The sequence below is a fragment of the Mobula birostris genome, chromosome 4, assembly GCF_030028105.1.
Source record: "Mobula birostris isolate sMobBir1 chromosome 4, sMobBir1.hap1, whole genome shotgun sequence".
Classification (NCBI taxonomy): Eukaryota; Metazoa; Chordata; class Chondrichthyes; order Myliobatiformes; family Myliobatidae; genus Mobula; species Mobula birostris.
Window position 1 is genome coordinate 3105397 of NC_092373.1, and position 22139 is coordinate 3127535.

The 22139-nt window shown below is 44.5% G+C and overlaps 1 protein-coding gene across 1 annotated transcript in view; it reads right to left on the bottom strand.

Annotated features, from left to right (window-relative positions):
• Window positions 1-339: 339 nt before the first annotated feature.
• Window positions 340-22139, bottom strand: part of ccdc50a (coiled-coil domain containing 50a) — a 148923-nt gene continuing 127123 nt past the window's right edge. Inside the window, exons 10-11 of the mRNA XM_072254863.1 lie at window positions 17453-17553; window positions 340-7724 (exon numbers count right to left, since the gene is read on the bottom strand). Coding sequence (XP_072110964.1) covers window positions 7705-7724; window positions 17453-17553 — 121 coding nt within the window. The 3' untranslated portion in view covers window positions 340-7704. The remainder of the gene's footprint in view (window positions 7725-17452; window positions 17554-22139) is intronic.

Consider the following 22139-nt stretch of genomic DNA (forward strand, 5'->3'; position numbering starts at 1 on the left):
ACCAACTTCCAGCAATTTTTTCCCCTCCTGCTTCCCTCTTGTTCAGTTCTCCACTCTGGCTCCCCTTGTACCTCCTCCCCTCCCCTGCCTATCACCTCTCCCTGATGCCCCTCCTCCTCCCCTTTCTCCCATGGTCCACTCTCCTCTCCTATCAGATCCCTTCTTCTCCATCCCTTTACGTTTTCCACATAACCTAGCTTTTTACTTCACCCGCTCCCCCACCCACCTGACTTCACCTACACCTTTCAGCTTGTCCTTCTTCTCTTCCCTCCACCTTCTTATTCTGCCATCTTCCCCCCTGCTTTCCAGTTGTGATGAAGGGCCTCGGCCCAAAATGTTGACTGTTTAATCATTTCCATAGATGCTGTCTGAGCTGCTGTGTTCCTCCAACGTTTGTGTGTGTTGCTTAAAGAAATGGGTCACCTGCTTCAGCCGGACCTCACAACTTGGCCGTGTAAGGCCTCTGCTCACCCCCAACTGCTCAACATGCACAAGGCAGCTTGAAACACACACAACATGTACCAGTGGCTTACACTTACTTGACAACACACACATGCAACATGCAGTATTTGCAGGAGGGCGGCTGCTTCACCAACCAGAGGGGATGCGGGGGTAGGTGGGGGGGGGGGGTGCAGTTGCTGATGGAACAGCTCTTTCCATAAAAGCTGCAAGTTACATTATAACCATTTGCTACACAACCAAGCAAAGTTCGTTTGATGGACAACGGTTTGGAGAGTTTGGGATCTTTGGACATTTGGGAATAGCGAGATACTGGTTAGGATGAAACAAGCTCAGCAGAGGCTGTGGGGAGATCTGATAGAGGTTTATTATTTATGAGAGGCATAGATGGAGTAGAGAGACAATATCTATTTCCCAGAAATGAAATGCCTAATACCAGAGGGCTTGCATTTAAGGTGAGAGGGGGTAATTTCCCAAGAGATGTGAGGACTAAGTAACTTTTCTCCTTCCACAGAGTGGTGGGTGCCTGGACTGTGCTGCCTGTGGTGGTGGTAGAGGCAGATACATTAGAGACTTTTTACAGAGACGTTTCGATGAGACAGATAGACACATGAATGTGAGGAGGACATTGTGTAGGCAGAAGAGATTAGTTTAGTTGGCCATTTGATTGCTAATTTAATTGATTCAGGACAACATTCTGGGCCAAAGGGCTGGTTCCATGGTCGATGCTTTTATCAAAAATATTACCAGTTTGTGAAGAGTGTACATTTTGAAGTCACATTATACTCGGTAAACAGAGCCCAGCAGTTTGCCACTCACTGATATTTCATTCTGTCCGGACAAGGCCGACTGATCCCGTACACCTTTAGCAACTGGATTCGCTTAAGATGGCCATGAGCCACCTATACCTGAGAATTTGCTGAACACAGCCTTGTGGATCTGAATAAATAAAACATTCTTCCACCCAGTCAAGCAGTAACACAGCAGAATGTGAACAAGTGACATTGCAAATCCATGAAAAAAAATGTTCATGCATCCTTTCTTAAGATTTCAGCTAGATAGGCTCTACCAGGGTGAGTCTACAGGACAAGTAGGCCACTAATTCACAACTTATAGCTATATAAACCTCTAGTTAGGCCACACATGGAGTATTGCATATAGTCTGGTCACCCCATTATAGGAAGATGTCGAGGCTTTGGAGAGGGTGCAGAAGAGGTTTATCAGGATGCTGCCTGGTTTAGAGGGCATGTGCTTTAACTAGAGGCTGGACAAACTTGGGTTGTTTTCTCCGGACAGGCGGATGCTGAGGGGAGATCTGATAGAGGTTTGTAATGGCAAAGGTAAAAGGACCCTAATGGCAGTTGTATACAGGCCTCCAAACTGCAGCCAGGATGTGGATTACAAATTACAGCAGGAGATAGAAAAGGTGTGTCAGAAGGGCAATGTCATGATAATCATTGGGGATTTTAAAATGAAAGTGGATTGGGAAAACCAGACCAGTATTGGACCTCAAGAGAGAGAATTTGTAGAATGTCTATGAGATGGCTTTTTAGAACAGCTTGTTGTTGAGCCCACTAGGGGAACAGCTGTGGTTGATTGGGTGTCGTGCAATGATCTGGAGGTGATAATAGAGCTTAAGGACCCTTAGGAAACAGTGATCACAATATGATCAAGTTCACTTTGAAATTTGAGAAGGAGAAACTAAATTCCAATGTGTCAGTATTTCAGTGGAATAAAGGAAATTACAATGGCATGAGAGGGGAATTGGCCAAAGTTGACTTGAAAGGGACACTAGCAGGAAGGGCAGCAGAGCAGCAATGGCTGGAATTTTTGCAAAAAATTAGGGAAGTGTAAGATAGATATATTCCAAATAAGAAGAAATTTTCGAATGGAAGATGGATGCTACCGTGGCTGACAAGTGAAGTCAGAGTCAAAGTAAGAGCAAAAGAGAGGGCATACAAGGAAGCCAAAGCTACTGGGAAGATAGAGGATTGGGAAGCTTTTAAAAACTTACAGAAGGAAGCTAAGAAGGTCATGAGTTGTGGGTGAGCTGTGTTAGTGTGTTAGTGAGTTGTGTTAGTGAGTTGTGGGTGAGCTGTGTTAGTGAGTTAGTGTGTTAGTGAGTTGTGGGTGAGCTGTGTTAGTGAGTTGTGGGTGAGCTGTGTTAGTGAGTTAGTGAGTTGTGGGTGAGCTGTGTTAGTGAGTTAGTGAGTTGTGGGTGAGCTGTGTTAGTGAGTTGTGGGTGAGCTGTGTTAGTGAGTTAGTGAGTTGTGGGTGAGCTGTGTTAGTGAGTTGTGGGTGAGCTGTGTTAGTGAGTTAGTGAGTTGTGGGTGAGCTGTGTTAGCCTCAGAAACATGGCAGTGCTTGTGAGCTGCCCCAGCACATCCTTGTTTTGTGTTTTTCGTTGAGACAAACGATACATTTCACTGTTTCGATGTACGTGTGTTAGATAAATAAAGACAATCTTCTATCCTCTTAATATCAAAGAAGATATTAAAAGCTTTTTTAAGTATATAAAGGGTAAAAGAGAGTTGAGGCCAGATATAGGACCAATAGAAAATGACGCTGGAGATATTGTAATGAGAGACACAGAGATGGCAGAAGAACTGAATGCGTATTTTGCATTATTTTTCACAGTGGAAGACATCTGCAATATACCGGACATTCAAGAGTGTCAGGGAAGTGAAGTATGTGCAGTAAAAATTACGATTGAGAAGGTGCTCAGGAAGCTTAATGGCCTGAGGGTAGATTAGTCTCCTGGACCTGATGGAATGCACCCTCGGGTTCTGAAGGAAGTAGCTGGAGAGTTTGCGGAGGCATTCTCTGGCTATCCATCCCAATAGGATGATGATGGTCCCTCTCAGTCAGTCAGTACCCCACTCGTCAGAAAGGAACAGCGTGTGCGTGAGTGGATTTTAGGTGAGTAGGGGGTTGCACAGGTCCAGACCCACCCTCTCGACATCCCCTCCCAGATCCAGCAGCATGGTGGGGTCCAAGACGGCTGGGGGAAGTTCTGTTGCAGTGAATGGCCAGACCAAGCTTCGATGCAAGGGAGCCCTTTCTGCGCTTCACGGCACGTGTTTGTTAGATGGCCGTTTACCCTACGAGAGGGTTCATCCACCCTTTGACAGGTCTTGTTTTTCGTCCTGCAGGGTGTCTAGCCACCCTCCTCACCAGGCAAGCCTGGTGGGGGAGCCAGTTTAGTCATCGACCACCCGACCATACGACAGGTAGTACTGGGTTACATGGTACCAGTAGCACTCAGACGAGTGACCTGACCAAAGGCATTAACAATGATCTTTCAAGAATCAATAGATTCTGGCATTGTACTGGATGACTGGAAAATTGCAAATGTTACTCCGCTATTTAAGAAGGACGGGAGGCAGCAGAAAGGAAACTATAGACCTGTTAGCCTGATATCAGTGGTTGGGAAGTGGTTGGAATCGATTGTTAGGGATAAGATTACAGAGTACCTGGAGGTACATGACAAGATAGGCCAAAGCCAGCATGGTTTCCTGAAAGGAAAATTCTGCCTGACTAACCTACTGCAATTTTTCGAGGAAATTACAAGCAGGGTAGACAAAGGATATGCAGTAGACATGCTGTACGTGGATTTTCAGAAGGCCTTTAACAAGGCTGCTTAGCAAGATAAGAGCCCATGGAATTACAGGGGAATTACTAGCATGGGTGGAACGCTGGATGATCAGCAGAAAGCAGAGAGTGGGATAAAGGGATCCTATTCTGGCTGGCTGCCGGTTACCAGTGGAGTTTCACAGGGGTTGGGGTGGGACTGCTGCTTTTTATGATGTACGTCAATGATTTAGACTACAGTATTATGGATTTGTGGCTAAATTTGCCGACAATACAAAGAAAAGTGGAGGAGCGGGTAGTGTTGAGGAAACAGAGAACCGGCAGAGAGACTTAGATATTTTAGGGGAATGGGCAAAGAAGTGGCAAATTAAATACGACGTTGGAAAGTGTATGGTCGAGCACTTTGGTGGGAGAAATAAACAGGCAGACTATTATTTAGATGGGGAGAGAATTCAAAATGCAGAGGTGCAAAGGAACTTGGGAGTCCTTGTGCAGGAAACCCTAAAGATTAACCTCCAGGTTGAGTCGGTGGTGAAGAAGGCGAATGCAATGTTGGCATTCATTTCTAGAGGTATAGAATACAAGAGCAGGGATGTGGATGTTGAGGCTCTATAAGGCACTCGTGAGACCACACTTGGATTATTGTGTGCAGCTTTGGGCTCCCTATTTTAGAAATGATTTAATGACATTGGAGAAGGTTCAGGAAAGATTCACAAGAATGGTTCCAGGATTGAAAGGGTTACCGTATGAGGAACGCCTGGTAGCTCTTGGAGTTCAGGAGAATGGGGGTGGGGGGGAGATCTCAAAGAAACATTCCAAATGTTAAAAGGCCTTAACAGATTAGATATGACAAAGTTATTTCCCATGGTAGGGGAGTCTAGGACAAGAGGGCCCAACTTCAGGATTGAAGGTCGTCCGTTTAGAACAGAGATGCGGAGAAATTACTTCAGTCAGAGGGTGGCAAATCTGTGGAATTTGTTGCCACGAGTGGCTGTGGAGGCCAAGTCATTGGCTGTATTTAAGGCAAAGACAGATAGGTTCTTAATTAGCCAGGGCATCAAAGGGTATGTGGAGAAGGCAGGGGAGTGGGGATGACTGGAAGAACTGGATCAGCCCATGATTGAATGGCGGAGCAGACTCGATGGGCCGAATGGCCTACTTTGGCTCCTATATCTTATGGTCTTATGATATTTTGAGAGGCAAAGATAGTATCGTTTTCCTAAGGTTGAAATGTATAATACCAGAGGACAAGGTAAGAAGGAGTAATTTCAAAAGAGATGTGAGAGGCAAGTTTTTTTTTAAACAGAGAAAGGTGCGTGCCTGGGCTGGTGGTAGAGGCAGATACATTAGAGACTTTTAAGAGACGTTTAGATAGGCTCATGAATGTGAGGAAGATGGAAGGATATGGACATTGTGTAGGCAGAAAGGAATAGTTTATTTGGCCAATCGATTACTAGTTTAATTGGTTTGGTACAACATTGTGGGCCAAAGGGATTCACATCAATCTATCTTTCATGTTTAAGCCAGTAATTCACAATTCTTTTATCAATAATTATTTTTATATAGTGATCATAAAATTTTGTGGCCACAGTTAGGGCAAACTGATAATGCAAACTTAGTATACAAGATGATAAGAAACATAGATGCTGTGGATAGTAGAGACATTTTCCCAGGGTGGAAGAAGAAGAGCCTACCATTATACTGAGGGACAGGATTAATGATCAGGATATAATTAGAGATGGATAATATGACAATATTATTGAAAGGCCAAGAAGGAGTGGATATGGAGAGGATATTTCCTATAGTGGGGGAGTCTAGGACTAAATGGCACAGCCTCAAGACAGGGGCATCCATTTTGAACCGAAATGGTAAGGAATTTCTTTAGTGGTGAACCTGTGGGATTCATTGCCACAGATGGCTGTGGAGGCCAAGTCACTGAGTATATTTAAAGCAGAGGTTGATAGGTTCTTGATTAGTCTGGGCAAATGCTACAGGGAGAAGGCAGGGGAATGGGGCTAAGAGGGATCATAAGTCAGCCATGACTCAATGGGCTGAATGGCCTAATTCAGTAAATTTTATGGTTTAATATTTTTTTTTAAAGGTATTCACTGTCAATTTCTGATTTAAATGTGCACACTGAAACATACTGTTGATGGGAATGTGTGCACATTAAACAGATTGGGCACCACGGTAGTGTAGCGGTTAGTGTGATGCTATCACAGTATTCTGGAGTTCGGAGTTCAATGTCGGCGCCGTTCTGTAAGGACTCTCTACATTTTGCCTGTGCAATATGTGGGTTTTCACCGGGTCTTCCATGTTCCCCCCACAGTCCAAGGACGTATCAGGTTGGTTAACTGGTCATTGTAAACTGTCCTGTGATTAGATTAAGGTTAATCGGAGGTTTCTGAGGTGGCATAGCTCAAAGGGCTGGAAGGGCCACTCTGCCCTGTATCACTAAATAAACAAAATAAAATAAAATATGCAAAATTACCAAAAGTAATCTGACAATAACAGTATGTACATTTCTGAGACATCAGTTTCTTCTGCAGGAACATTTCTACTCTAACAGAATGGTCACAACACATCAGGAGTGTGTGCCGGGCCTTCAGGTATCAAGTAATATATAGAATTTAGAACAGTACAGCACAGTAATCAGCTAAAACATAAATCAAAAATCCTCAAGAACTAATCCCTCCTACCTACACAATGCCCATATCTCCATCTTTCTCATATCCATGTCAATTTAAACATGTCTTAAATGTCCTTCGTGTATCTGCCTCTATCACCACCCAGCCAGCAGATTCCAGGCCCACCTGTCTGTATAAAAAAGTCACCCTTCGCATCTCTTTTGAAATTACCCCCTCTCACCTTGAATCATGTCCTCTGGTATGTTTCAACCCTGGGAAAAAGATACTGTCTGACTACTCCATCTATGCATCTTATAATCTTATAAATCTCTATCAGAGCTGTCCACAGCCTCTGGAGAAAACAACTCAAGCCTGTCCAGCCTCTCATGATAGCACATGCCTTCTAAACCAGGTAACATACTGGTGAACCTCTTCTTCACCTCTCCAAAGCCTCAGCATCCTTCCTGTAGTGGCGCAACCAGAACTGGTTTCGAAACTCCAGACTGGACTAACCAGAGTTTTATAAAGTTGCAACGTAACCTCTTGACTTTTGAACTCACTTCCTCGGCTATTAAAATCAATCATTCCACCAGCCTTAAATTTACTGCATCGTTTTGATGGTGAAGCTAAGATGGATGAGGAGCAGACAAGGGAGAGAGGGTTCTGCTGTAGATGCAAGCCATTGCAAGGTGAGCAGAGTGCTGCAAAGACCAACTGAAGCCCTGGTTAATTGGTTAACAAAAAAAAATATAAAAGGTTAGTACAACTTAACATTGTTAATTTAAAAAAGCATTTCAGAAGGTCTCTCTCCTGCTGTTTGTGCAAACACATCAATGGTGAAGACTAAAATTGTAAGACAAATTGCTGTGCACTGCCTCACTACATTCCGGTGTGCTGCATGTCCCTGCGTTGATGAGTCAAAGGAAGTACAGGCTGCGTTTAGCCCAGGAATGCTGGCCCAATCCACAGGCGAAACTCTCACAACCTTAATCCTCTTCGTTTAGAAAGCTTGCTGGTTTCTCTTCAGTCATTGCCTGTAATAGGAAGCTGAACACAAACTCCAATTAATAACTGCTCAGCACAAAGTGGTAACTGATAGACACCGTCCTGAAATCCCGGAGGTCAGTTCAAGGGAGAGTATTTTTTATTTACAGATACAGGGCCTTTCATCCCTTCGAGCCGTGCTACACAGTAACCCACTGATTTAACCCTAGCCTAATCACAGGACCATTTACAATGACCAATTAACCACAAAATCGTACGTCTTTGGACTGTGGGAAGAAATCGGAGCTCCTGGAGGAAACCCACATGCTCACAAGAAGGAACATACAAAGTTGCTTACAGGGGACACTGGAGTTGAACTCCGATGCTCTGAGCTGTAAAAGCACACACTAACTGCTATGCTACTGTGGCATCCCAGTGTTAGCCCTGATCAGGAGCTGTGCAAATCCAGTATCCAGTCTAAAGGATAAATGGGAAATCTGGTTGAAGTTCTAGTCTTTATTCCTGCTTTTAGTGTGGTCTCATGATTGCCTTATAGAGCTTCAACATCACATCCCTGCTCTTATATTCTATACTTCTAGAAATGAATGCCAACATTGCATTCGCCTTCTTTACCACCAACTCAACCTGGAGGTCAACCTTTCGGGTATCGTGACAAGGTCTCCCAAGTCCCTTTGCATCTCTGCATTTTGGATTCTCTCCCCATCTAAATAATAATTTGCCCATTTATTTCTTCCACCAAAGTGCTTGACCATATACTTTCCAATATTGCTTTTCATATGCCACTTCTTTGCCGATTCCCCTAAACTACCTAAGTCTCTCCGCAGGTTCTCTGTTTCCTCAACACTACCCGCTCCTCCACCCATTTTTGTATTCCAGTGAGTACAGGCCCAAAGCTGCTAAACGCTCCTCATATGCTAACCTCTTCATTTCCGGAATCATCCTTGTGAACCTCCTCTGACTCTCTCCACTGACAACACATCCTTTCTGAGATATGGGGCCAAAAACTGTTGACAATACCAAGTGCAGCCTGATTAGTGTCTTATAAAGTCTCAGCATAATCTCCTCTCTTTTATATTCTACTCCCCTTGAAATAAATGCCACACTGCGCTTACCAGACTCATCCTGTAAATTAATCTTCTGGGTCACTTGCACAAGGACTCCTAAGTTCCCCTGCACCTCTAATGTTTGAACCTTCACACCATTTAGATAATAGTCTGCACTATTGTTCCTTTTACCAAAATACATTATCATATATTTCCCAACACTGTATTCCATCTGCCACTTTTTACCCATTCTTACAATTTGTCTAACTCCTGCTGCAATCACATTGCATCCTCAACACTACCCACTCCTCTACCTATCTTCGTATCATCCACAAACTTTGTCACAAAGCTATCAATTCCATTATCCAAATCATTGACAAATAACGTGAAAAGTAGTGATCCCAATACCGATCCCTGAGGAACACCACCAGTCACGGGCAGCCAACCAGAAAAAGCTCCCTTTATTCCTCTATCCATGCCAGTATCTTTCCTGTAACATCACAGGATTTTATCCTGTTAAGCAGCCTCATGTGTGGCACTTTATCAAATGCCTTCTGAAAAATCAAGTAAATAATATCCACTGCCTCTCCTTTGTCCACCCGGCTTGTAACTTTCCCAAAGAACTCTAATAGATTTGTCAGATAAGATTTCCCTTTACAGAAACGATGCTGACTTTGACTTACTTTATCATTAGTCTCCAAGTACCCTGAAACCTCATCCTTAAAAATAGGCTCCAACATTTTCCCAACCACTGAGGTTAGGCTAATTGGCTTAAAATTTCCTCTCGTTTGCCTTCCCCCCTTCTTAAAGAGTGCAGTGACAGTTGTAACCTTCCAGTCCTCCAGGACCATGCCAGCATCAAGTGATTCTTGAAAGATCATGACCAATGCATTTGTCCTCTCTTCAGCAACCTCTCTTAACATATAGCTAAGGAAATGGTGCAGCAGGAGGGCTTAGTTTTTGAATATGAATTGCAGGGAAGGTGGGACCTGGACAGAAATTTTGAGAGTACAGAGTTTATATGTACCTATCAGAGTAAAAGGCAAGGATTACAGGTTTAGGAAACCTTGGCTTGGGAGATATTGAGGCTTTGGTTAAGAAAAATAAGGAGGCACACAGCAGGTAGCAACAAATGAGGTACTTGAGGAGTATAAGAAATGAAAGAGAACACTTAAAAAGGAGTTCAGGAAGGCTAAAAGAAGGCATGAAGTTGCTCTAGCAGACAAGATGAAGGGAGCATCCTAAGGGATATGTTAAGAACAAAAGGATTGCAAGAGACAAAATTTGTCTTTTGGAAGATCAGAATGGTAATCCATGTGTGAAGCCAAAACAGATGGGCAAGACCTTAAGTAAATACTTTGCATCTGTATGTACTCAGGAGACGTACACAGAGTCTACAGAGGTGAGGCAAAGTGGCATCAACTTCATGGATCCCATACAGATTACAGAAGAGGAGGTGTTTGCTGTCTTGAGGCAAATCAGGGTGGATAAATCCCCAGGACTATAAGGCCATAAGACTGTAAGACATAAGAGCAGAATTAGGCCATTTGGCCCATCAAGTCTGCTCCGCCATTTAATCACGGCTGATCCTTTTTTCTATCTCCTCCTCAACCTCATTTTCCGGCCTTCTTCCTGTAACCTTTGATGCAGTTACCGATCAAGAACCTATCAATCTCTGCCCTTAAGTAAACCCAACAACCTGGCCTCCACAGCTACAGGTGGCAACAAATTCACCACCCTCTGGCTAAAGAAATTTCTCCACATCTCTGTTTTAAATGGACGCCCCATAATCCTGAGGATGTCCTAGACTCCCCTGCCATGGGAAACATCCTTTCCACATCTACTCTGTCTAGGCCTTTCAACATTCGGAAGTTTTCAATGAGATTCAATGAGGACCTGATAAGATGTACCCTCGGACCCTGTGGGAGGCAAGCGCAGAAATTACAGGGGCCCTAGCAGAGATATTTAAAACACCCTTAGCCACGGATGAGGTACCAGAGGATTGGAGGATAGCTAATGTTGTGCCGTTGTTTAAGAAAGGCTCTTAAGAATAAGCCTTGAAATTATAGGTCAGTGAGCCTGACATCTGTAGTGGGAAAGTTATTGGAAGGCATTCTAAGGGACCGTATACCTAAGTATTTCAATAGATAGGGACTGATTGGGGATAGTCAACATGGTTTTGTGTGCTTTAGTTTGTGTGTAGCCATTCTTACAGAGTTTTTCGAGGAAGTTACCAGGAAAGGTGACGAAGGCAAGGGAGTGGATGTTGTTTACATAGACTTTAGCAAGGCCCTTGACAAGGTCCCACAATCTGAGGTAGTAAATTGGATTAATCATTGGCTTTGCGGGAGAAGCCAAGAATGGTTGCCTCTCTAACTGGAGGCCTGTGACTAGTGGTGTGCCACGGGGATCGGTACGGAGTACATTGTTGTTTGTCATCTATATCAACAATCTGAGTGATAATGTGGTAAACTGGATCAACAGTTTCACAGATGACACCAAGACTGGGAGTGTCGTAGACAGTAGGAAGACTATCAAGGCTTGCAGTGGGATCTGGATCAGCTGGAAAACTTGGCTGCAAAATGGCAGATGGAATTTAATGCAGACAAGTATGGGGCGTTGCACTTCGGTGGGGCCAACCAGGGTAGGTCTTACATGGTGAGCAGTAAGGCACTGAAGAGTGTGGCAGGACAAAGGGATCTGGGAACCGAGATCCATAATTCCTCAAAAGTACTGTCACAGGTAGATCGGGTTGTAAAGAAATCTTTTGACACCCCGGCCTTACACAGGAGATGGGATGTTTGCTGATGTTGTAAAAGAAAAGGGTGAGGCCTAATTTGGAGTATTGTGTTCAGTTTTGTTCAGCTACCCACAGGAAAGATGTAAACAGGGTCGAAAGAGTACAGAGAAAATTTACAAGGATGTTGCTGGGATTTGAGAACTTAATTTTTGGAAAGATTGAATAGGTTCGGACTTTATTCCCTAGAACGTAGAAGATTGAGGGGAGATTGAGGTATACAAAATTATGAGGGGTATAGGTAGGATAAATGCAAGCAGGCTTTTTACACTGAGGTTGGATGGGACTACAATGAGAGGTCATGGGTTAAGGGTGAAAAGTGAAATGTTTAAGGGAGCATGAGAGGGATCTTCTTCACTCAGAGGGTCATGAGAGTGTGGAATGAGCTGCTGGTGCAAGTGCTGCATGCGAGCTCAAGTTCAACATTTATAAGTTTGGATAGGCACGTGGATGGGAGGAGTACAGAGAGCTATGGTTGGGGTGCAGGTTGAAGGGTCTAAGCAGATTAATAGTTCGCCATGGACTAGATGGGCTTAAGGTCAGGTTTCTGTGCTGTAGTGTTCTATGATTCTTTGACTCTATCAGTGTTTTCCTTCTTCATGGCTGATGAGCTCCATCTGCCAAAGCGATTGTTTTACTGCCTTCTGTCTAAACAAATGGCTCTGCCAGGCTTAGGAGCTAAGCCACATGTGAAGGCCAGGAGCTAGACGGTTGTAAGATGTAATTTGAGACATACTCCACTGGGAGTATTTAAGAGATAGTGGGCACTTATATCCACTACCACCCCCGCCCCCCACCCCACTGGCTATGACTACCTTAAGGAGCCTCACTGATATCAGATTCACAGGTTTGTATTTACTTGGGCACCATAGTGGTTCAGCAGTTAGCTATTACAGCACAGAGCATCAGAGTTTGGAGTTCAATTCAGACATCGTCCGTAAGGAGCCTCTGCACAACTCTCTATAACATTTGATGCCCTGACTAATCAGAAACCATCAATCTCCGCATTAAATATACCCAATGGCTTGGCCTCCACGGTCATCTGTGGTAATAAATCCCAGATTCACCACTCTCTGGCTAAAGGCATTCTCATCTCCGTTTGAAATGGACATCCCTCAATTCTAAAGCTGTGCCTTCTGGTCCTAGACTTCCAGACTATAGGAAACATCCTCTCTATTGAGTCCTGTCAATATTCAATGTGTTTCAATGAGATCCCCCCTCATTCTTCTACACCCCAGCAATTACAGACCCAGAGCCAATTGGCAGAGTGTATGTTTTGATGCACATGTGATAAATTAATGTGAATTGGAAAGAAGGGCAGGTGACAAAGGCAGTGGGAGCAGTTGTTTATGGGTAAGTCAATATTACATGGGAATCATTCAAAAGTGAGACAAGGAGGGTTTATGGTCACCATGTTCAAGAGTGAAGGGTGATAGATCCAACAGTTTAATTCTTATGTTTGACTGTTTAATTATTTTCTTTGCAGTTTAACCATTATCTGCTTGTATTTTAGATAGTTCTTATATGCATATGACAGCTTAAAGTGCCTCCAGTGACTTTACAAGGGATAATTCCGGAAAGCTTGAAGTTTCTTTGTTCCGCAATTTATCACATGTGCATCATTGCTCTTGATTAACAAGAGCAATGCAGTATTTGAACAAGTGCTTTCTAATTGGTTGTGTGGGCACGTGGCCAAGTGGTTAAGGCGTTCGTTTAGTGATCTCAAGGTCGCTAGTTCGAGCCTCAGCTGTGGCAGCGTGTTTGTGTCCTTGAGCAAGGCACTTAACCACACATTGCTCTAGAGTCTGTGCGAGGAGTGGCGCCCCACATAGACTTCCAATCTGTGCCTTGTAAGGCATGAAAATGCCCGACGCAGGCCTCTCATGGTCTGAGTCGACGTTCCCTCCCCTCCCCTCCCTCCCCTTCTAATTGGTTAGTTCTTATCTACAGATTTAAATAGAAATTTTCCTCATCTCCATAGTATAAGGTAGCCAAACACAAAGCGGAACCATTTTAATCTTAGTATCTTTATCTTCTTAATTTTAGCACCTTATTTTCTTTGTCGTTAAGCATTCTGCTACCAGCTTCTGCTTTTGTTTCCATTGTTCTTAAAGCACTTAATAAAACAAGCGTGAAACAACAAAGTTTTGTGCCTCTTCCTTGACTTCTGGATCAAAATCTCCAGAGTCCACCAAGGTTAATGACATTAAGTTCAAGGAGTCCGAATGTCATGGGATAGGAAAGCAGCCCATGGCAGGACTGAACTGAGAATGGGAGTGTAGGGGGTGAGCATTACAAAGGGAAGTACAGTAGAAGGGCAAAGAGGGACTTGAGACTGGATTGCCTTCAGCAGGGCAGAAATAGCCAATACCAGAGGGTATGGTGGTGGGGGGGGGGGGGGGTGCCACAGTAGCACAGCGGTTAGTGCGGCAGCCTTACAGCTCAGGGTGTCGGAATTCAGAGTTCAATTCCGACATCCTCTCTAAGGAGTCCACAAGTCCATCCTGTGGAATGTTGGTTTTCTCTGAGTTCTCCGGTTTCCTCCCACTGTCCAAAGATACACTGGTTATCAGGTTAATTGGTCATCGTAAATTGTCCTGGTTTAGATTTAATTCGGGGTTGCTAGGTGGCGTGGCTCAAAGGGCCAGAAGAACCTATTCTGTGCTGCACCTCAGTAAATAAACGATTGGAGGAAAGTACTGAGGGATGTCATAGATAAGTTTGTATCTTGACATGCACTGCCAGCAGTGGTGGTAAAGGTAGATACGTTAGGGACATTTAAAATAGATGATAGAAAATTGGAGGGTTATGTGGGAAGGAAGGGTTAGATTGATCTTGATGCAGGTTAAAAGGTCGGCTCAACATTGTGGGCCGAAGGTTCTGTACTGTGCTGCACTGCTCCATGTAGAACCACATGTAAAGAATTAAAGACACTGAAACCAACTAAAATAACACAGCTCCGCTTACCTCTTTGCTGATCTCTCAATGGAACCATTGTGTGTGTGCCAGGTTTAGTCCTAGTGCTGGCTTGCTGGCCCAGCAGCTTGGGAGTTTGCATCAGGTCATACTGACTGGTTGGACTCCAAGGGGGATCTGCCTGTGCAGTTGGCAGATCAGGGATAAAATGGAAACCGGGACTTGTGAAGTGAAAACATCAGCAAGTGCCAACATCATTACTGGCAGAGGATATGTCGACTCAAGTCCACTTATTTTGCTTATTCTTACGCACATCTGTGCTTTTCATCTCAAATACTCAATCATTTTTCTACCACTTTCTGACACTGGCAATTATTTTTGAGGCAGATATAACCCAGAACATAGAGCAATGCAGTGCAGTACAGCATATACAACCTTGAGATTCATTTTCTTGCAGGTGTTCATGGTAAATATGAAGAGAAAAAAGCAATAAATATCTCCAGGAGAAGAGGCAGAATGGAGTAATGATGCTGCTAAACAGCGACTGCTTTGCTTGCATCTTTGGAAACAGCTCTATTTCCATCTTTAATATCTTTATTTTTCCTTTTCAGGGTTCTTTTGAAGACCCTGACCTGGAGTTACACACTGACTTCGGTTCCTTGCAAGAATGGGAGCCGCTCTTGGGGTTTCATAACTGACCGTTGTTGTTCGGCACACTGAGGGCTCGGCCTAAGAGTCCAACTCGGATCTCGGGGCTCTGGAGAGGGGCGGACTGAGGGTCGGTGTCACAGCAGGAGACCTGTGTGTCGTCGGGGGAATTGGATTATCTGTGGCAGTGTGCTTGGAGACCTAAGACCTTTGAGTTCTTCTGGCACAGAGCTTGAAAAAAGCGACGTAATGGACTTTCAACATCGTAAACCAGTGAGATGTTTGTTATGTCTCCCCGCTCACTGTGAAAACAGAGACACTTCCTTCTCCCTTATTAGGGAGAGAGAGAGAGCCTATGGTATGTCATGTACTGGGTGAAACGTGAAGTCTTTGGGGTAACTGCAAGTCTGTGTCTTTGCTATTGCTTTGCTCATGCTTGAGTGCTCGGTGGCAGGTGTCGATGCTTTTTTTTGCCGGTGGGGGGAAGGGGGAATGTTGCTGGCTGCCGCTTACACATGGGAGAGAGGGGAGGTGGGAGGGGGACTTTGAGGTTCAAACATTTAACTGTCATTCATTCTTTGGGCCCGTGTGGTGCATGGCCAAGTGTTTAAGGCGTTGGACTAGCGAACTGAAGGTCGTGTGTTCGAGCCCTAGCCGAGGCAGTGTGTTGTGTCCTTGAGCAAGGCACTTAACCATACACTGCTCCAGTCCACCCAGCTGAAAACGGGTACCGGCAAATGCTGGGGGTTAACCTCACGATAGACTGGCGTCCTGTCGGGGGGAAGTCTCGTACTCTCAGTTGCTTCATGCCACGGAAACTGGCATAAGCACTGGCCTGATAAGCCTATAAGGCTCGGGATAGACTTTAACTTTTAACTAACATTCTTTGGGCCACTCCTGTTTTCGAGGATGGTTGCAAAGAAAAAGTATTTCAGGATGCATATTGTATATATTTCTCTGACATTAAATTGGACCTTTGGACCTTTGGATCTTTGAACCTTTGAACATAAGATGAAGAATCCTTGAAAGTGAATCCATAGGTTGTGGGAGCAGTTCAGTGTTGGGGCAATCATTCCTTACACCATCAACCTACAGGCCATGACACTCAGAGACTTGGGCTATATATTATATTGTTGTGACTGTATGTTTTACCGTTACCGTGATTACATGATACATGCATGTGTGACTGCTGGTACCATATTTTACACCTTGGCCCCAGATGAATGCTGTATCGCTTGGCGGTATTCATGAATGGTTGAATGACAATTGAACTTGAATTAGTGATTACAGTTCTTTGCATGATTCTGGAACCTTCTCTAGCATCACACTATTTAAGTCGTGCCTGGCTGATTGGCTATCTTTTATCTACATATTTGATGGAATGATTCTCATCTGTGGGGTACAGGAAGGGCTAAACCGCTATCTTACAGGCCTTATTCTTCTGCTGCTCTTTGCTCTTAGCTATTAGACCTTAACTAACTCTCCGTTTCCAATTCTCTTTGCTCTACTAGTGCTTAATAAAACGATAATAGCCTGGAAGATTGGTGCCCTCGAGGCAGGGAGGTTGGAAGTTGGGGACCGGCTCCGTGGACGATCCGATCCCTCACCGCTTTCACTGACTGAACATTGTGGGAGACTAAAACATCGAGACCGGAACCAAGACAGCCGGCAGTGTGGTTGCTGATCGCTGGATACAGTTGGAGGAGGGCCCCTGTACTCGAGCGATCCCTCTCTCTCTCTTTTGATGGAGAGAAAGTCTGTTGGTCCTTGAGATGGGGGCAGGGGGCTTGGAGAAGCAACGTGGAATATTGAAATACTGGAACAGCTCCCACTGTTGCAGGAGCAACCTCTATCTCTCTGTCCTTCACTGGGGAGAGGGAGCACTGTCTGAGACCCCGAAGTGCTCGTTTGTGCTGTTTGATGGACTTTGGATCAATGGACTCCTTGGTCCTTCTGTTGCTCACGTTGCGGGGAGTGGGGGATGTCAGTGATTCTGCTGACATGGGTGGGGAGGTCGATGGTTTTGCTGCTGCTGCTTGTGAGAAGGGAGGGGGCTTTGATGTTTCTATCATTCTACAGGGATGTTTTCTGGATGTCTGTGAAGAGGATGAATTTCAGGTTGTATACTGTGTACATACTGATATTAAGTGTACATTGAAACTTTGAAGTTTTATGTCTCTTTCCTGACTTCTGAAAGAACTTTGGATTAAAACATTAGAATCCAACATGTCCAGTGTTGGCATCATCCCCACCCCTAAATGCAGAACTTCAATACGACAGAATATTTGAAGGTGAACCCTGATCCCAACACCAGCACTTTACTCCCCCCCCCCACTGAGGATTGGCGCTGCGCGGCTGTACGGTACCTTTCTGTGATGACTCAGGGGGCCGTGAGGCTGGACGTGAAGGGCGCTGTGAGCTTGACCTGTGGTCCAAGTTTTCTGAACCCGTTCGGTAGGCAGGAGGTCTGCAATAAAGAAAACCGCAGCATAAGGCTGACTGGAAGATGCCAAAGGAAAGAAACCCCGACTTCTTCCCCAGCACTGCCAGTCTTCCAACAGATTAACATTATAATACATCAGACATAGAAAGGTAGGGAGGAGAGATTTCACCCTACCCCCTCCCCTATTCTTCAATTCACCACTCTGACTCACCTCTTACTTCTTCTCTCCTCTTCAGCTGCCTATCAGCTTCCCATTGTGCCCTGACCCCTTCTCTTTCTCCCATGGTCTACTCTCCCTCTTTCCCAGCCCTTTGCCTTTTCTACCTTCTTACTTCAACCCTTCCCCCCACCTGGATTCCCCTATCCTCCTTCTCCTCCTCCCCCACCCATTTTCTTATACTGAAGCCTTCCCCCTTCCTTTCCAGTTCCAATGAAGGGTCTTGGCCCAAAACATTGACTGTTTATCCTCTCCATAGATGCTACCTGACCTGCTGAGTTCCTTCAGCATTTTATGTGTGTTGCTCGTGAAGGGAGTGCAAAGACACCTACAAGAGTAAGCTGGAGTACAAGCTCCAGCAGAATAGCATAAGGGACATGTGGTCGGGCATGAAGCAGATTACTGGCTTCAAGGTTAAGGAAAGAAATGTCAAGGACTACCTGGATAAGACCAACGAATTGAACTTGTTTTTCAAATGGTTCAGTACGGGACCTTCTGCTGTCCCCTCCTGCACTCCACCCCTCCTTCCCCTCTGGTGAGTGCTTGTGTTCCAATCCCCTAACCCTAGTGTATCCTGGCTCGATGGGGATGACCACCCTCCCCCACCTGATTTCCCCCATCAAGGCAAGGCTGCTGGACCAGATGCTATCAGCCCCAGGGTACTGAAAACCTGTGCGAGCCAGCCGTCTGGTATTTTGCAGCACCTATACAATCTGCGTCTGAGTCAGGAAAAGATACCGGTGTTATGGAAGATTTCCTGTTTGGTTCCTGTACCCAAGAAGGCGACTCCTTCAGGACTTAATGACTACAGACCAATTGCCCTCACATCTCATGTGATGATGTGCTGGAGAGGCTGGTCTTGACTTGGACCACAGGTGAGATCTTCGTTGGACCCTCTACAGTTTGGCAACCAACCTCATGTGAGAGTGGATGATGCCATCGTCTACCTGTTGCAGAGAGCTCACTCCCACCTGGATGATACTGGTGGCATTCTGAGAATCACACTTTTTGATTTCTATAGTGCCTTTAATACAATCTAGCCATTTCTTCTCAGTGAGAACCTGCAAAGGATGGGCACAGACAAATCCCCTATCTCCTGGATTACTGATTACCTGACAGATAGACCCCAGTTTGTACGGCTGGGTAGTTCTCTGTCTGAGATGGTGGTGAGTAGCACTGGAGCCCCACAAGGGACTGTCCTGTCTCCTGTCTCCTTTTCTGTTCACACTGTACACCTCAGACTTTCAGCAGAACTTTGAGTCTTGCCACTTGGAGAAGTTCTCTGATGACTCCACAATGGTTGGGTGTAACAGAGATGGGTAGGAGTTGGCAAACAGAGGATTGGTTGGCAAGTTTCTGGAGTGGTGTGGGAGGAATCACCTGCTCCTGAATGTGGCCAAAGGCTGGGAGATGGTGATTGATTTTAGGAGGAAGAGGACTGTGGTGAGTCCCGTATACATTCTGGGAGAAGCTGTTCCGGTAGTGGTGGAGTACAAATACTTGGGTGTTCACCTCGACAATAGACTTGACTGGAAAAGCAACAGCAAGGCTGTCTACAAGACAAGGAAATAGGCTTCTATTTGCTAAGGAAGCTGAGAACTTTTAATATGTGCAGCAGGATGTTGGAGATCTTTTACCAGTCTGTTGTAGTGAGTGCAGTCTTCTTTGCAGCTTTATGTTAGGGGAGCAGCATCAGTGCTGGTGATGCACAAAGACTAAATAGATTCATCCAAAAGGCTGGATCTGTCCTTGGCTACAACCTGGACTCTTCTGAGTTAGTGGTGGAGAGGAAGTCACTAAACAAACTGTCATCCATTATGGACAATCAGGCACATCCTCTCCATGACCTACTGAATATGCAGCTGAGCACCTTTTCAAACAAACTCATTCAACTCTGCTGTCACAAAGATCATTATAGGAAATCTTTCCTACCAAGTGCAATAAGCATATACAACAGCTCACCTCTGTGCGACAGAAGAACACACATCATAGTACACTGTCTCTGCTTTATTATTTTGCATGTTATTATTGCACATTATCACTGTTTATTATTATTCTGTACTTTATTAATAGTTAAGTGTGTTTTTCAATGTTGCTGCTGTAACGAAAGAATTTCCTACTTGGGATCAATAAAGTACTTATTATTATTATTTACCTTCTGTGTTAATTAAGCAAGGCAGAAAAACATACAATGTTACAAGCTCCTCTGTATATCATAGGCCCATTTACAATACTGAAGAGGCATCTTGGCAGGAACTTGATTGAACAGGACGGAGACGGACATGGATTAGTGTAGATAGAATTGATGGGCAGCAAAGATACTTTGGGTCAAAGGGACTATTTCTAAGTCAAACAACTGAATCTGAACAGAATGGACATAATCTCAGTGGAGCTTAAAGTTTTCCGCTGAGGTTGGGTGGAACTACAACCAGAGGTCATGGGTTAAGGATGAAAAGTGAAAAGTTTAGGGGGAACTTCTTCACTCAGAGGACGGTGAGAGTGTGAAACGAACTTCCTGTGTAAGTGGTGGATACAAACTCAATTCCAATGTTTAATTGAAGTCTGGATAAGTCCATGGGTAGTAGGGTTGTGGATGGTTATGATCTGGGTACAGGTCGATGGGAGTAGGCAGTTTAAATGGCTTGGTATGAATGAGAAGGGCCTGTTTCTATGCTGTACTTTTCTATGATTCTAAACGAGAGAAGCATTAATAATGATTTCAACAACAAATTTTATTCTGCAGCACAGAATTTTGGACATTAGTTCATGAATTATGTGAAGGTGAGTTTCTGTTACTTGAACTTCTGTAAGACCGTAACACAAAGGAAGAGAATTAGGTCATTCAGCCCAGAGTCTGCTCCACTGGTCCATCACAGCTGCATTATTATCCTTCTCAAGCCCATTCTCTTGCCTTCTCTCCGTAACCTTTGACACCCTCATTAATCAAGAACCTATCAACCTCTGCTTTAAATATACCAAATGACTCGGCCTGCACAGCTGTTTGTGGCAATGAATTCCACAGATTCTCCACTAAAAGAAATTCCTCCTCACTTCTATCTAAATGGATATCTCTCTGTTCTGAGGCTCTGCCCTCTGGTCCTAGACTCGCCATCTATAGGAAACTTCCTCTCCACATCCACTCTATCTAGGCTTTTCAATATTCGATAAGTTTCAATGGGATACTTCCTTATTCTTCCAGTGAGTACGGGTCCAGAGACATCAAATGTTCCTCATACATTAACCCTTTCACTCCGGGGACCATTCAAGGACTCATACGAGGAGATGAGTCATACAGCTTTTGTTACATGCACGTGTAGTTCAACTCTTTGAGTGATTATGCAGAAAGTTTGAAGTTAATAACTCATCTCCTTCTACCTTAGGCCACGGACTTATCAATCACCCTGGCTGTGTACCACTTTCTGGAGGTCCAAGACGCCGACTTCTACAAAGAAGGGATCCGTATGCTCCACGACCGCTGAACTAAGTATGTAAATGTAGGAGGGGACTATGTTAAAAAATAAATGTGCTAGGTTTTCTAAAATTGACTCCTACCTTAGGCCACAAACTTATCAATCACCCCTAGTACACAACATTGTGCTTAGAGTGAACAGTTTTTAAATAGCTTCCATTGTGTGTGTTCGTGTTCAAAAAGCAGTGAACTTTGTCACTGATAGTTGTTGAGAAGGATGGCTGTGACGAAGGTGGTGACGAATCAGCAGTTAAGAGGGAGAATGAAAACCTGGCTGAGTGGTGTCATAACAACAACCTCTCACTCAATGTCGGCAAGACCAAGGAGCTGATTATTAACTTCAGGAGGAGAAAACTGAGGTCCATGAGCCAGTTTTCATCAGAGGATCAGAGGTGGGGAGGGTCAGCAACTTCAAATTTGTCAGAATTATCATTTCAGAGCACTTGTCCAAGGTCCAGCGCACAAGTGCCATTACGAAGGAAGCACAAAGAAACCTTGGCAGTGCCTCTACTTTCTTAGAGGTTTGCAAAGATTTTGCATTCATCTAAATCTTTAACAAACTTCTATAGATGTGTGGTGGGGAGTATATGTGACTGGCTGTATCACAGCCTGGTATGGAAATACCAATACCCTTGTATGGAAAATCCTACAAAAAGTAGTGGATACACCTTGGTCCATCATGGGAGGAGCCCTACACACTACTGAACAGATCTACAAGGAACACTGTCACAGGAAAACAGCATCCATCATCACTCAGGACATGCTCTCTTCTCACTGCTGCCATCAGAAAGGAGGTACAGGAGCCTCAGGTCCCACACCACCAGGTTCAGGAACAGTTATTATCCCTCAACCATCAGGCTCTTGAACCAGAGGGAATAACTTCACTGGCTTATTGCTGAACTGGACGAAATTTCAAGGACTCGT